At 36.8% G+C, this 15,683-nt stretch overlaps 2 protein-coding genes across 6 annotated transcripts in view; both read right to left on the bottom strand.

Annotated features, from left to right (window-relative positions):
- Positions 1-631: 631 nt before the first annotated feature.
- On the bottom strand, positions 632-5,412 carry tspy (testis specific protein Y-linked). Of its 2 annotated transcripts, none has more exons than XM_039678500.2 (7): positions 4,000-5,412; positions 3,389-3,466; positions 3,183-3,294; positions 2,919-3,073; positions 2,706-2,782; positions 2,470-2,600; positions 632-2,364 (listed from the first exon to the last, which is right to left on the bottom strand). In XM_039678500.2, exons 1-7 carry the CDS (start codon positions 4,852-4,854, stop codon positions 2,201-2,203), a joined length of 1,572 nt encoding a protein of 523 aa, XP_039534434.2. In that variant the 5' UTR covers positions 4,855-5,412; the 3' UTR covers positions 632-2,200. The 2 variants fall into 2 exon arrangements, with proteins under 2 accessions (XP_039534434.2, XP_039534439.2); XM_039678505.2 differs by having other exon boundaries at positions 2,470-2,597.
- A 43-nt stretch (positions 5,413-5,455) lies between these two features.
- Positions 5,456-15,683, bottom strand: part of foxp3a (forkhead box P3a) — a 17,215-nt gene continuing 6,987 nt past the window's right edge. For all 4 annotated transcript variants that reach the window (XM_039678523.2, XM_039678530.2, XM_039678515.2 and 1 more), the window contains 12 exons: positions 13,708-13,868; positions 13,395-13,469; positions 12,476-12,557; positions 12,232-12,388; positions 12,015-12,122; positions 9,684-9,771; positions 9,378-9,446; positions 8,144-8,300; positions 7,932-8,008; positions 7,740-7,841; positions 7,417-7,538; positions 5,456-5,957 (listed from right to left, as the gene is read on the bottom strand). In XM_039678523.2, the coding sequence (XP_039534457.2) occupies positions 5,864-5,957; positions 7,417-7,538; positions 7,740-7,841; positions 7,932-8,008; positions 8,144-8,300; positions 9,378-9,446; positions 9,684-9,771; positions 12,015-12,122; positions 12,232-12,388; positions 12,476-12,557; positions 13,395-13,469; positions 13,708-13,866 (1,290 nt within the window). In that variant the 5' untranslated portion in view covers positions 13,867-13,868 and the 3' untranslated portion in view covers positions 5,456-5,863. The remainder of the gene's footprint in view (positions 5,958-7,416; positions 7,539-7,739; positions 7,842-7,931; positions 8,009-8,143; positions 8,301-9,377; positions 9,447-9,683; positions 9,772-12,014; positions 12,123-12,231; positions 12,389-12,475; positions 12,558-13,394; positions 13,470-13,707; positions 13,869-15,683) is intronic.

Genomic DNA, 15,683 nt, shown 5'->3' with positions numbered 1-15,683 from the left:
CGATCGGTCATTTAAAAAATAAATAAATAACACAGTTTAAGTTTTGTAAGCTCAAATGCTCGCCTTGCTCTGTTCTGTGATGCACGTTAGTGACTCTCCTGTTCGAACTGAAAATGAACGGATCTTTTTCCGAGTCAACTCGTTCATTTTGTTCGTTAAATGAACCAAATGACTCAAAGAGATTCTTTCATTTTGATGAACGAGTTCGAACAGGAGAGTCACGAACGCGCATCACAGAACAGAGCAAGGCGATCGAGCATTTGTGCTTATAATACTTATACTTTGTAATTTTTTTTTTTAAATAACCAATCGTTTCGCTTGAAAAGACCCTTATTCATCGTCTGGTGTCGTTTAAAGCACTTTGAAGCTGCAGTGAAACTCATTTGGACCTTGAACCATTTGGTTCCTAGTAAAGTGCATTATATGGAGAAAAATCCTGGAAAATGCCTTTTTTTATGTGAACTACTAGTTTGGTGCATATTATATAATTTTTTTTTATTATAGTTTCAATCTTCAAGTAATTAGAATGAAAACTGCTAGAAATGAACACTAAATATGTGTGTCATCAGGACAGAAAGCTGTAGTAGGTTTAATACATTTTCTGCAGAAACTAAAGAGACAGAATGCCACATTGTGAATGAAAAGACAAAAACTTTATTTGACATGGAAAACAAAAAAACAAACAAACCCAAAACATTTAAAAATTGTAGTTCTCTATAAAATTTAGCACACAAAATATAGCTTTTCTTTGATATTGTAGGTCAAATCTACCCTAATAATTCAATAACATATTATAAACCCTTCATAAGGGAAAGGATTATGTACATACCACTGGCTTTGCAGGAAAAACAAGTACAATCCAGTATACTTACAATGAGTTAATAGCTTTTCAACTTTTTAAACCAAACTTTTACAGGTCAACACTCAAAATCAATGTAAACTAAATGCGTTTAACACAGCTTCCTTATTACAGATTCCTATGACAAAGATTTTACTCTAATAACTGACTGACCAAAGTTAAGGAAAAAGATATTATTGCAAAGGAGCAGAAGTACTAATAGACAAAAAAGATGAATACGAAAAGTCAAAAGGAACAAATGCATACATACATATTCACTATCTTTACATTATCTTAGCATTTAACTGGACACAAACAAGTCTGATTATTGAGTGCATACATCATGCGGGTCAAAAGAAATAACACAACGAGATGAAAACCTTTCCAAAAATTCTGCTCATTTAAATAACATTAAAATTGTTATTCAATGCAGCCAATAAATGGCAACGTGTGTTGATAGTGTAGATATCCAACTCAATTCAGACATGACAAGTTGTTTGAAGGATCACATGACACTGAACCTCATAACAAGAGGAACTGTGTCAGGATTAACAAGGTGAAATAAACCTACAATTATTTAAATGTTCATCAATAAACAAACAATTCATAAAGGTATGTATTAAAGACACACAACTTACTGTAAGAAGGGAAACGCATCTATAAGGAGGGTAAAAAGAGTAAACATCCCTGAGTTATCTAGTTTTGGTTCAGAATGAAGTGCATTAGAGAATGTTTGACCTTTTCCCTTGCTAAAAATGGTGATGGAACAATAAAAAGATAAGACAAGACTATAACAATGCCGTTCATGATGCTAGAATTCTGTAAATGTGGATTTTAAGTAGTAACAAACAACAATTAACCAAAAATATTATAGCAATGACTGACAAAATGCTTTTATAACTGGTCTTGATTATATAGCCTCCTGCAGTGAAAATGTACTTGTTGGTGACAGACGATGTTACTGTATTCCATATAACAAAAGAAAACAACAACCAGGACTCTAAACTAGCCAAAAACAACTAAATTAAGTGAAGTCGGTAATCCTAAACTTTCAACAGTCAGTTCTGAGATAAAAGAGGTGTCTTATGGGTATCAGTAGCCCTCTCTGTGAATGCAAAGTTATGTGTAAAATGGTAAAGAAACTGAAAAGTGTTTTTTTTTGAGGAGTGCACACACTGAATCTGAATATTCATCATCTCTGAAGTATAGAAAGTACCATCTACAATGAAGATATGGTTAAACCATTATCATCAAGCAACATTAACACTTGTTAATTTATCCAGAAGACAATCAGTAAAATAGATCATAGAAAAATCTAATGATGCTATTCTGCATAAAAAGAAACGGAGACAACACCACACCCTAACTCTTCTCTTCATCGACATCGATATCTTCTTCCTTTCCTTGCTCTCCGACCTCACAGCCACCGGAGTCACGTGACTCTTCTACTTCCTCAACATCCACTTCCTCTTCATTTCTCTCCTCAGAGAAAGATTCCCCCTCATCTCTGTCATTCTCTTCTGATCCTGGGAGAAAAATATGATCAATCATGAGATTGTTTAGAGATCCACTTTTTTATTGCTTATCATGAAACGCTTTATATTACATGATTGTGAAAAGGAAAACCTCACCTCCAACTTGGTCATCCCGTTCATCATCCTCCTGCTCCATGTTTTGGCTACTCTGCTCTTCATCTTCGTCTGAATCTGAGATGATCACGCATTCGTCTCCGTTATTGCTGCCCTTAGGTTTGGGAGCGCTGCTGGCAGTTGGAAATTGGTTAAAGATCATTAAAATTTAGGAAAACCTAAAAAGACATTTGGGAGAATCTGGAGGAGGAAATAAAATGTTTTATTCTGGCTATTACCTGCCATTCTCTCGTGGCTCCCACAGTGGAGTCAGGTAATACCTCAAAGGGTTTCTGTACAGATCTTCCTTCAGGATCTAGAACCAATCAGGATCTTTTATAAAACATCATCCTTACTGTGTGCATGTATAAGGGTTTACGGTTTTGCTGGGTTATAGTGCTTTTTTGTTCATGTATTTTCATTTCCTACACCTAACCTCATGAGAGATGTACCTGTGCTATGTCATCCCTTCCTGGGTTGCTGTGATCACTGAACCAATGGAAGAAGCTCTGGTAGACTCCCTGTGATGTTCGACGAGGTTCTCCACTCCCGACCAGATTCTGCCCTCTGTGCCACAAAATTGGGTTTGAGAAGGACACCGGAGACCCTGAGCATAAAATAAGCACATACAGACGATTATGCATGATTATCTTATACATGTATACATACATAAAACACTCATTAAAAGAGAGGAGCTGTGATAGTGGTCAGCTAACCTCCCATTCCAAGATGAAGTTCTTTCACTATCATTTTGTTTTGAAAGAACGGATTTCGCCGGAAATGAAAGCAGATGCGGTATCCCAGTTTGTTGTTTTTGAAAGATTCAATCTGTTTCATAAAAGCATATTAAAAATATATATATTATTTGTCATTTTAAAAACAGGTTCAAGCCAAAGGGAAAAAAGGCGGGGAAATGCTTTACCTCTAAATTAGTCATGTAACTAAGGGCGTCCTCATCAGACTCGTCGATTTGCGCTGATAGATGTGGGTGATTCAGAAGCTGATTGGTTCCAAGTTAAGTGCACAAATATGTAAATGAAGAAAACAAACATCTAGAAACCAGCATCACTTGGTTCAAACATTTTGATGCAAATGGAAAAACGACACGCAAGGCATTTAGAGTCTACACATAAACATTTTTATACAAGTACCAAATGTGATCTTTGGTGGAAATTCATCAGACATGGTAAAGTGGACATCTACTAACATCCACTAGTGAATCTTTTGACCAATTCAATTCCTTGATTCTTTCAGTCACTTGTTTTTGAGAGATTTTTTTAAAAAACATTTTAGACAGACTGCAGTCAAAATAAGCTTGTACATATATTGACAAAATCGACACTGTGCGATGATGTAACCATTGAAACATCTATGTCTGTATCAGATCGCATATGGGCAAACATAAGTACTGTTACTACTTAACAGACCGACCATTAATGATAAACACAAATATAGAGAGCGATAGGGCCCACTAAAGACGACCTCAGTCACTTCTGAAAGTCATTGAATAACTCGCACAGTGTTAAAGGATACAGCAGTAACCCAAAAGCCTGGGATCGCTTGTGTGATGGCGCTGCGCTGGTCCAGGTGAGGGCGTCGCTGGCGGCTCACTTTCATCTCCAGACGTTGATGAAGACGAGCGCCTTTCTTCTCCAGCGCATCCAGACGCATCTGTACCTGCGCGAGCAGTGCGACGGACTGCCGCACCTCCGGGGCCATCTTCACCGACACTATGGCACACTCGCCGTCCTCGTTATCCTCGTTGTCAGAGGCGACAGACGAACTAGCCGTGGAGGAAGAGCCAGGGAGGGAGTCTTCTTCGTCCTCCTCCTCCTCACCATCATCATCATCCACAAACGATGCCTGCTCTGGATGTCCTCTGTTCTCGCGGATCAGCAGGGATGAAGAGCTGTCCGCCGCGGCTGCCTCCGTCCTTCTCTCGCTCTGAGAGCAACCTGGACGAATGGACCTTTCTCTTAATTTCTCTCGGCTCGGTTTTTTGGACGAACAGGGCATTTCTTTACAGTCTTCGTCCCCATCTCCGCCGGTCAGACTCGCGAGCGCCTCTGCTGCGGCGATGGCAGCGGAATCTGACGGCTGGCGCGCGCTCTCACCTCCAGCAGCCTGTCTCGTGCTCTCCTGTGCGGCTGCTTCATCCTGAATTACCACCTCCTTCTCTTCAGTTCCTTCAGGGAGCTCAGCTCCGGGTTTTGGCTCACCATTCCCAACTTTCTCGGGTTCTGCATCTTCATGAGACTCATTTCTTGGTTCCTCGTCACTTACTTTCGCCTGCTTGAGCAGCGTGGTCTCACACTCTCCACTCGGACTTGCGCTTCTTTTCATCTGGTTAATTTCGGACGGCTGACTGCTGTCCGAGTTTGTACTCATGATACTGAATAGTTCTAAATTTATCCGACGTATATGATGGTTTTTAAAACAGATTCTAAATGATAATTGTTAACTGTGCGGGTCTCTATACCTCGTTCGCATTACAGCACTTCCAAGATCCAATTCTGCGCAAATGTCAGCAGGCCTAGATAGCTTCCTAACGCTGAATGAGGCTAGTTCATATTCTCGCTGACTACCGCATATCAATTATTTCCGTTTGATTTTGACACAGTATTCCCAACTTTAAGCTATCTCTCTCTTAAAAGTCACAATTCGTCTAAAATGTCCAGTTCTGTAGTATTTGTTTACAGTTTGTCCTTCCGTTCGCCATTTATCTGAGGCTTTACATACGAGCAAGAAAACAATGCTCTGATTGGCTGAAATGCACCGCGCAAAAATCTCTCGACCAATCATAGACGTAGTATTGCAGTTGGTGACGAGCCATTTCATTGAGAACATCACTATCGCGTTGCAATTACGCATTATAAAATATTTCTGACTGAAACTGTTTTAATTATAATTTAGTTTATGAGAAGCAAAACTTGATTATGTATAGTGTGTGTACAGCTCTGGGGAAAAAAATAATAAAAAAAGTGCTGGATTTCAGTTTGGATCAAATATTTTATTTTCAAAGAAAATTATTATTGTACAGTAGTCGTTTAACTGTTTCTATGAACAATAAGTACCATATTAAATGTATTTACACACTTAACGATGTCATTACTACCATTAATGGTGTACAAATGTTGGCATAAGAGTTATATACTTGTGAATTTTTATTACATTTAGGCCTAAATTTGAGAAAATTAGCTGAACTTACATTTCTTAACTATCTTTGGCTGTTACATTTATTTTGATTTATTACACAAAAAAATGGGGAAAAAAAGAGTCTGAAATAGACTGACAGCTATACATTTAAAACCACAATGTCTTTAATTTATATCACATTGACTACTCTTTCTAAAGTTGTAAAACTTGTTAGTGATTGAATGTGGTTGCAATCTCTTAATCAGTGTCCATTTGGGCCTGACATCTGGTAAGTTTCACCTTGTGGAGTCAGGGGAAACAGGTGAAAAGGTGCCATCCAGGCCATATCCTGGTCCCTAGAGGAAAAAGTGCTGTAAATACAATCAATCTCTTATGATTCAGAACTAAACGGCATGCCTTTATTAGTCCATGAGGCTGAGGTGTCTCCCAGCTCCAACAATAAAGCCACTTTATTAGAGCCATCCAAGGTATGTTTTTTTTTTAATCTTTACTACTCAGCCATCTATTTTTATACCCATATTTATGTATGTCAACCAACTCTGTGTTTCTCCACATGATTTTTTGAGACTGGGGGGAGGACCTTGGGTGGTCTGGGTGCATTCAAATTGTGTACAATTTTAAAGTTGAACTCATCAATCTGGTGCACTGCAAGTTCAAAATGAAATGCTCCAACCCATGTTCAGTGTGCAAACTGAACAAAGAAAAAGTCAATTAAATGACTTGTGCATCAACCTTCTTTTAGTTGTGATATAGTGACTCAGTCTACATTACATTCACATGATAATTATATATCAGTATACCGATGACAGTAATAGCCATATATTGTAAAACAAATGCACTGTAAAATAAATAAATGATTAATTCACAATCATATTATTTTACCCTTTACAGTAGGGTATTAAATACTTTTGTCCTGATTTCCTAAAGTCCCATTTCGATGGAAAACTACAGTTGGGCTTTTATTTTGGTGGAAAACTGCAGCTGGGCTTTTACTTTTGTGGAAAACAGCACCCGGGCTTTCATTTTGGTGGAAAACTGCAGCCAGTTTCTTTGAAAACAGGTTTACAAATGCATCTCATTACAAATCTAGTGAAATGCAAATCATCTGCCAATAAAAATGTTGGAAGTTAAGCAAATGTTAAAAGCACAACTGGTGCCCGTTGTAGTCCCAAATGCATGCTAAACACTCACATGCATAATGCAGTCATTCACTGTGAACCGAGCCATTCTGAGACGCAGAATACCAGAGGCTGCTCACTGGAGAGCAATGAGTGGAGTATGAACTCCAGCTCCCACTCTCTCTGGATGCAATTTGTATGTAATGGGTGGAGCTAGAAGGTCTAACCACACCCTAACTTTATCTCTCCGCCCATTAGATCCACAGAGGTTGAGCTAAACTCAGTCAAGGTCAACTCCTTTGGCTCTGCAGTGAGCATCACTTGATCATGTGCTGACCACGTGAACAAAGTGTGAGCTTCGCTTGAAAACAGGCAGTGCAACAGACTTAAGTCACAGCCTTTTGTAATTTAATCCATATTGAAATTGGATTTATCCATATTGTGCTTTTGATTTTAGATCGTTTGACATATACTTTGCATAAGCAAAGGTGCACAACAACAGACCTTATGAGAAGTTCAAATATATTTTTGGTTCATAATGAAAATGTGGTGGGCCGCCACAGTCTAGTTAATGGACGGGTAAACACTGCAGCAATCCACAAACAGTAAAAAAAAACCTGTAAGAATTTACATAAAATTAAACCATCATCCTTAAAACGCAGCAAGTAAAGTTTACCTGTGTAACTTTTGTCCTTTTCTCCTGAGAAATTCCTCTTCATCTACAGTCCAAACAGAACCTTTCCTTCCTTCAACGCGCACAAAGCACTTATGAAGACTGAGGTTATGCCGAACAGCATTCTACACACACAAAGTAGTAAAATAATTACTTATTCTGTGATTTCACAGCCATGTCATCACTTTGTCATTGAGGTGCAAGTAGTGAAAGTTTTATGGTATGTAAACGAGAGGATGTGGCTTTCAGGATTGGCTCGATTGTGGGCAGTGAGTCATGGAATGACAAATATAATAAGTGTGCTGTACAAATACCGCATCTCATACCTTCCATGTGGCGGTGTTGTGACGGAAGTAGAAGAACATGCGGGTAAACCAGTGATAGATTTCATTTAGAGTAAGCTGCTTCTCTGGGGACTCCAGGATTGCCTGGCATACAAGACATCTTAAATGTGACTGACAGGAAATGACATGTAATATACTGTAGGCCTACAGGAATTTTAATTCAGCCGTGCTTACCCATCGTATCATGGAGGCGTAGGTGAATGGTGGCCTCATGTTTGTTAACTTATAATACTCAAAACTGGGAATAATCCCTGTGGACATAAAAAGAAAAAACATCATATGGTGTTATGTTGTGTATGGATAATGTTGAATATACTCATGTTCAGTTTCTGAATCAGTGTTTGAAAATATGTATAGAACAACAGTGTGTTTGGCTGCTGAATGACCTGGTATAACTTGTGAGGTAGAGATCTGCCAGTATCCTTGTGTTAACGCATCAGCTGCCACTCTCTCACTGTCATAGAGACCATTTGTGTTCTGACATGCTGCAGGTTGCAGGAGTCCTGACAGATGTCCCCGCTTCTCCACACCATTACCATTACTCTGAGATCAGAAGGATGAAACTACATCAATCCATAATTTTGGGCATAAAACATCTGGCCTTCTTCAGGCCCTAAAAGTAGGTTTAAAAAAAAGAAAACTCAAATGACAAACAGAACATAAACAGACCCTGCTGTCATTATGGCACAATTCGATTAATGGCATAAGTTTACGTGCCGCTCACACATGGTTTTGGCATGGCTTTTCTAATGCTCTCTTTTTCAGTTTTGTAGCTCAGTGGATCCTAACCCTAGTCCTGGAATGCCCCCAGCACTGCACATTATTCAATGCACTTATTCAACTCATAAAGACTTCAAGACCTCAAATGGCTGATAAGACAGACATACAAAATGTGCAGTGTAGGGGATACTCCAGGACCACGACTGTAGATTGCCTGAGGATCATTGTTGTCTGCTGTGACCCAATTTCAGATTTCAGATTTAGCTGGCAGACAGATGGCCATGCATTTGTCTCAAGAAAACACTGGTGTGAAAAAATCCATAAAAACAGTTACAAACCAAGAGATCCCTTAGTAGAATCGTATCAGGTAGAAAAAGTTAGTGGCTAGACTGGCTACAAAATTTGGTCCATACTTTCCAGACCGTACCATTTTCGCCTGGCTTCCTTTCTATGGCATTATATTAGTTTGATCTTTAACATGGGTCTCCGTAGATCAACTGATTAAGCTTTTCTCAGAGCAATACATCCTTACAATAGTAAATGACACAACACATCTTAAACTATATTACCAATCTGTAACTTTACCCAGACAGAACGAGCAGTATCAAATTTCTGAGCTTCGTGAGCAGATTATTTTTTCTTTATAGAGAATGAACCATTTCCTGATAATCATTTATCAAGTGTATGTAATTACCAGAACATGGCTGCTAAATTAATTATTCTCAACAAGCAAAGGAGTAGCTATTTTTTAGTCATCCAGCTTGGCTAATAATTTTATTATTATGTGTGTGTGTATATATATATATATATATATATATATATATATATATATATATATATATTGCAATGCAAACAGCTATATGATGTATTTTAAATATAATTTAACATAAGAGTGCTTACCTCAGAGGTAGATTTGACATCAAACAGGTGTAGCTGCATGGCCTGCAGTTTCTGTCTCTCTGCTGTCAACTAACAGTAACATTAAGTAAATATAACACAGTGTCATAAGCAAGCATCCATTTATCATCCAGTTCCTCTTATAACCTCCTGACCACCATGTTCTTTATTCTTTACTCTCTATTTATGTACCATTAGCCCCTGTGATACATAATAAATGGGTTCTGTGTTTCCCACGCAAGCTGGTTAAATGTAGAACAAGACGTTTTCAGTATGGTGATCATGTTTTTGAGCACTGGGGTTATATACCTGATTCTCCATGTATTGTACTTTGTCTTTTTGCACCCTCAGCTGGGTTACACTTCTGTCCCCAGGAGCATGGTCAGTAGAAAGGTGTCTAGATTATGAAAAAAAAACATAAGGATGTACAGATATCGGGTATAGACCATTTCACAAGATGTAAACAACACTGGTCCAGAAGCACTTCCTGTTTCAGTTTTTTAACACTACATAAAAGCTGGGATAAAATACAACCAACAGAACATTTAAAACTGAATCAAAAAGTTAAACAAACATCTTTAAGATGTTTTCTTTACATGTGAAATAAAGAAAACAGTTACAAACTGAAACAGGAAGTGCTTCTGGACCAGTGTTGTTTACATCTTGTGAAATGGTCTATTGTTGGAATTATTTATTTAATTATATAGTTAACCCTTTAGAACCTGAAGCTAAATATTTTTCACAAATTTAGATTTTTTGACTCTAAAATTATAAAACAATGTGCTATCTTCATGTGCAAGGTGTTAACTTTTTCAGAAAAAAATGCTTTCAACAAATTACAGTTATTGACCATTACCGTGTGTGATGAGTTCGTAAATAGAATTTAGTTTTAAAAAAGCGTGTTTTTTTCTGGTCAGTATTGAAATCATGATTATTTCACATGACTTTGGAAACTGGTTGCATTTATTAAAAAAAACACCTTTCAACAATTCTTAAAAAAAAAATCGAAATTTGAACATTTATTGTCCTCTTTGAACTATTAAACAGACCTGCAAACTCACAAGTGGGGAAAAAAGTGACATGTTTATGAAGTAATTTGTTGTAGGGGGGTATGGGGCATCATTCCCCATGAGACAATTTTTATGATTTTAACATTTAAATGAAGTATTCTAGTGCATTCTGACAAGAAAATATTTTACTTCAAGACATTTGCTTCAAGTAAAAAAAAAATATTGACACAATTTGATTCCATATTGATTAATTTGGGGCCTATCAGGTACAGTACGATTTCCATTACACAAGACTAGATGTTAAACTTCATACTGATTTGTATTCAGCTTTCGCCAAGATCTCAGAGTCTTCAATATTGTCTACTGTGTGTAATGTTTGCTAGAACAGGCGGCAACTTATTGGTAATGTTATGCTTGCCTTCCAATGCTAAAGCCAATCATTGCAGCAAGTAAACCGACTTTGGCTGAGAGCCACCTTACATCCTGTCAAAATGTGCCTTAATGTGGCAGGTTTTTATAATAATGTTATAATACATTTTTAATGACATAATTACTTTTTAAATGGTGTCTGTCATAACTAAATTTAATTTATTTTGAAGCAATATTCTCATAATTTTTTACATACTCAAATCTGCATATTTGTGATTTTTACCCCAGGGCGTTATTTACCTTTATAAAGAATCATTTTTTAAACCTTACTAAATATATGTTATCTTTCATGTCAAATTCTTACATTTGTCAAATTCTTACATCAAATTTAGTTTTAATAAAAAGGGCTGTTATCAATCAAATTAATTAATGTAGGCTACAATACAAAATTACAACTGTAATAAATAATTTAATAATCTGATGTTATAAATAATTAATAATGATCAAATAATAAAATATTTTTTTTTTTAAAAATCAATGATGCTTCTAAACAATAAACCAATAGGTGGCAGCAAGTGACAGTCTCAATAAATGAATCATTGAGTCATTCATTAAAACGATTCGTTCAAAATACTGAGTCATTCAATAACAAAACAGCTCATATTATTGCTTTTCTTTTGTAATATTCGTCGGTGAAATAGAACAAAACCAGTCAATATTGGGTCTAAATTGTAAGTGACTAAATATTAAGTAGGCTACTTGTTTATTAAACAATAACTTCATTGTATATTTTCTAGAACAGCCCTTAGTCGTGATGTTACTTTATCATATATTATAAATAAAAAAAAACTCAACATTTTACCTCAGTATGTTTCTTCTGTGCGTTTTTGTGTGTGCTGTTACGCACATTTGTTTAGAATTCTTCACTCATGTCTCTCACAAATACAACCCAATCGCTGTTTGTACTGACTGTATAATATCAGAATCATTTTCTCGTTTGTCGGGCAAGTAAAACTTTTACTTGAAACTTTTAAAAAAATCCACTTTTCCTCAATAAATCGAGTCCAGAACGAACATAATGTTGTGGGCGGGGTTGGTGTCATTTGGTGATGGAAAACATTACCTTAATAAGCCGTATATTGCCGAAAAGCGCATATTGTCTACTGTCAGGGTCAAATTGAATGGTTTTGATGGTGCAAACGGTTGAAGAGTTTACGACAGCTTACTGGTTTAAAGTGTTATTTAAATTGTTTTGTCTCACCTTAAGAAATGTCCATATTCTTTGAACACTTCCCTGCTCTTTGAGCACCCTGGCCATCTGCATTGTCCTTTAACACATAGAAAACTACCAGGAACACTGAATGGATGCCTAGAAGTATATATAAAATGCTTAATTTAGCACAAAACTGAGACCATGTGGACATTATGTATTTTTAATTTCTTGCTTGTGTGTTTGTTTACGCAAACCAGATACTCACTTTCCAGAATTTTCTGGGCGTCCAGGCTGAGGACTTGACACAGAGTCACTGAGTCTGTTTTCAGATTGGCTGGTGTAAAGTGGGACCGGGTCTGACATATTGCTGTCAGGTTCTGTCTTACACACAGTGTCCACAGCCCAGTCATGAACACCACATCCTGTGGAGTATTATGAAAAGTTTCGTTTTAGAGAATTTTTTCTTAAAATTTTCAGTTTTGATAGAATCTACAGTAGACTACCATTACCTTGTGGGAAAGGTTGGTTGCCTTTGCGTAATACTGATGGTCTGTGCTGTCTAAAATACTTGCTTGTATTTTCACTGGCACTCTAGATAAAGACAACAGACAAACTCATCATGCATAATGTTTATACTACCCAATACATGTTTCAGTTTTCAAAATGCAATTCTATTCAATTGCTTTTAAAAGTACAGTAAGCGATTTCTAAGAAAAGCTGTTTAAGTGGATCATACCGAGCACCACAACACACTTTCAGTAATAGGGGGCGTGTCCACTCGTGATGGGGGAGGAGAGAGAGTTAGCAAGAGGCAGATTTGAAGAAAGACTGTAGAAAGAGCAATGGCTGATAGACTTTACAAATGAGTAAAGGTCAGAGGAATAGCATTGGGAAAAGAAGGGTTATGAGCTTCGTAAATATTAAAAAAGCTTTCCAGTGCCAAAAAGATGACCCAAGTGGAAAGACCTGAAAACTCAACGCAGAGATTGCATTGTTTCTGCTCCATACTGTACGTGACTAATATTTTGCTGTTTCACAGAACCAAAAGATGCTGATTATGTAATATTATAAAATCAACATTAGTAACAGGACAGTTTAAGTTTAGTGCCATTGTTTGTCTGGAGCAGGTGTTCTGTCGGCAACTAACAAAAACTCTTGCTTTTATGTACTCTTGTATACTATGTTCATTTTTTTATTCTTCCTTGTTGTTTGTCATCTTCACTTTATTTATTCAGCTATTCCTCAGCTATGATAATGAGACTTCTACTTTTGCATTGCATGTTCGTGCATTTTCGTGGGTGGAGCAATGACATGTGGTGTTTGTTTGTTTGGTTTTTCTCAGAAATTGCTTACTGCACCATTAATCCTTTAGTTTTGGGGAAAGGTGTTGCTATCATGAAAGTGAAACCTTTTATGATTGGGCTGTACCTGCTGCTGTAAAGTGGAATTTTGAATGTGAGATGAGCCAACACCTCTGAGATCACTCTCCATAGCAACAGATACCTTTGAAATCACAATCACAAAAAGATACAATTTTAAAGTTTGCGGAATGCCTTTTTAAATATACACAGGCATTTTGTGATATAGTACGTATAAACATTCTTCAGTATGATGCTACTTAAGTTGTGAATTTCTTAAGTTGTCTAACTATGTTTGAGGACTGTTTTTTTAGTGATAGAAATTAAATTAACATTATTAATGTTCCTTTAATTTCTAAATATGGCAGCTTCCAGTCTGTTACCTTGGTAGCCATGAGTTTAGCTGAGCTAAGAGGTGATCTGCTTGTTCTCGGCTTCATCTGTATGCTGGAAAAGGTGGGATAGTCTTCCTCTTGGTACTGATGTTGGTGAATGCTTCGGTTTTCTTCACCTCTGTATGTTCCAGAACCATTTTGAAGCATTCCTATATAGAAATAAATAGGAAGTTATACTCAACTGAAAGAGTTTAAAGTTCATTAACTTTACTGAAAGTGAAATTAATCAGCCCTCCAAGTAGCGCAAAGTATTTCCTGTGCAAATACATTTACCTTTTGCTTTGTTTCCAAATATAGTACAACTAAACTAATTTGAATTCAAAACTGCTAAGTGGATGTTGTTTTTCTTTCTCTTGTTTCACTGTGCAGGTTCTCTCAACACAAACTACAGTTTCCATTGAGCAGGAACCAAGACGTCAGGAAAAGCAGTGGTGGACCCTTCGTATTTTAAAGGGTCATGACATGATAATTTAAATTTGCCTTGTTTTTTGACATTTAAGAGGTCTTTGTACCATTAAAACGTTCATAGATTAAAATTTCCTCCTCATTTTAAACAAAGCATTGATTTAACCAAGCTCCAAAAAAAATTCGTTTGGATATTGTGAAATTTGTGACATCACACGGGCAAATGTCCAGGTTATTTGCATCTCTGAGACTTCAGAAGGATCCCAGCTTCAGAAACAAGTGGATGGATTTTTGTATTTCTATGGATTTCAGAGTTTGTTGGGGGTGGTGATGGCGCAGTGGATAAGACACACACCTGTGGTGTGAGAGACCGGGGTTCGAATCCACTGCGAGACACCAATGTGTCCCTGAGCAAGACACTTAACCCCTAGTTGCTCCAGAGGCGTGCGACTTCTAACATATATAGCACTTGTAAGTTGCATTGGATAAAAGCATCAGCTAAATGTAAATGTTGTTCGGAGTATTTTGTGCAAGTGTTTGGGTACTAAATATTAAAGGACTATATGAGAATCAAACCTGGACCATTTATCTGATTCACCCTCAATGTACTTCTATATGTGTTTAGATGTAATGCAATAAGACTGTTGGATGCTTATTTGCGTAAAAGTATGGAATTATCAGTGTTATGATTCTTAAAACCCTGGATGGACTTTAAGCAAGAATCTTGCACATGTAACTTCTGAGAAAGAAAGAAAAAATCTTCATCTTTGGATTTTAGAGCACTATTGTCATTGCGGTTTTCTGAACTTGTTTAAAAAGTCAAGTGTGGATGGTGTTGCTTATTTCTCTGACATTTGACATTAACCACATCAAGTATGATAAATGTCAAATTTTTTCACCTGGGGGGTTTTTCAAGTAAGCAACTTGGGTTGATAAGAAGGAGATACAGATGTAGGAAATCAGAGAAGAGCCTTATTTTGGTGCTGAATAGTAACAAATGTTTTTAAACATCAAATATGCTATGAATACAATACTTTAGTAAAAATATAAATTCCAGCACATTTCTAAAAGTAGCAATGTTATTTAATTTTCTGCGCTTCTCAGAACTCTGTATCTTTCTTCAAGACTAATTATTAGATGTTCAGTTTATATTGGCTACATGCAAGGGTGCAACTTTCCAGTCATTTGCAATGTTGTGCTGTTGGGCCATGTACATTGATAGAAATTTGTTCGGCCAAAAGTTCAACTAGAGGATGATATTGATGGATTACTAAAGGCATTGAAACTCATTAATCATCTCTCAGTCTGAATACAGCAGTCTCTCAGTTCCATGCAATGACATAAACTCCCTCAAGATATGAGAACAGTCTGGACTAAACACCAAGTTTCATTTATGCCACTATAGAACTTTAGTATTCAGTAAAATCAGTTTTAGTTTCCATGTTATTTTGTGGAATTAATAGTTGCAATGATAATCATTATGTCTGAGTTGTGACCTAACAGAACCTCAGAAAGAATACTTATCAACTACTTTAAATTAGCAGACACTTGAAATTATA

Source organism: Pimephales promelas, chromosome 14 (genome assembly GCF_988280905.1).
Source record: "Pimephales promelas chromosome 14, fPimPro1.hap1.1, whole genome shotgun sequence".
Lineage (NCBI taxonomy): Eukaryota > Metazoa > Chordata > Actinopteri > Cypriniformes > Leuciscidae > Pimephales > Pimephales promelas.
Note: the sequence above shows the minus strand (reverse complement) of the source record. Positions and strands in the feature narration are given on the sequence as shown.

What these genes read in the sequence shown, in the direction of transcription:
- tspy (XM_039678500.2), bottom strand. Translation starts at nt 4,854, where the DNA reads ATGAGTACAAACTCGGACAGCAGTCAGCCGTCCGAAATTAACCAGATG. An exon ending in CAGGCTTTTGGGTTACTGCT is followed by an intron (nt 3,467 to 3,999) that starts GTATCCTTTAAC and finishes GGAACCAATCAG; the next exon opens with CTTCTGAATCACCCACATCT. An exon ending in GAAGGGATGACATAGCACAG is followed by an intron (nt 2,783 to 2,918) that starts GTACATCTCTCA and finishes GATTGGTTCTAG; the next exon opens with ATCCTGAAGGAAGATCTGTA.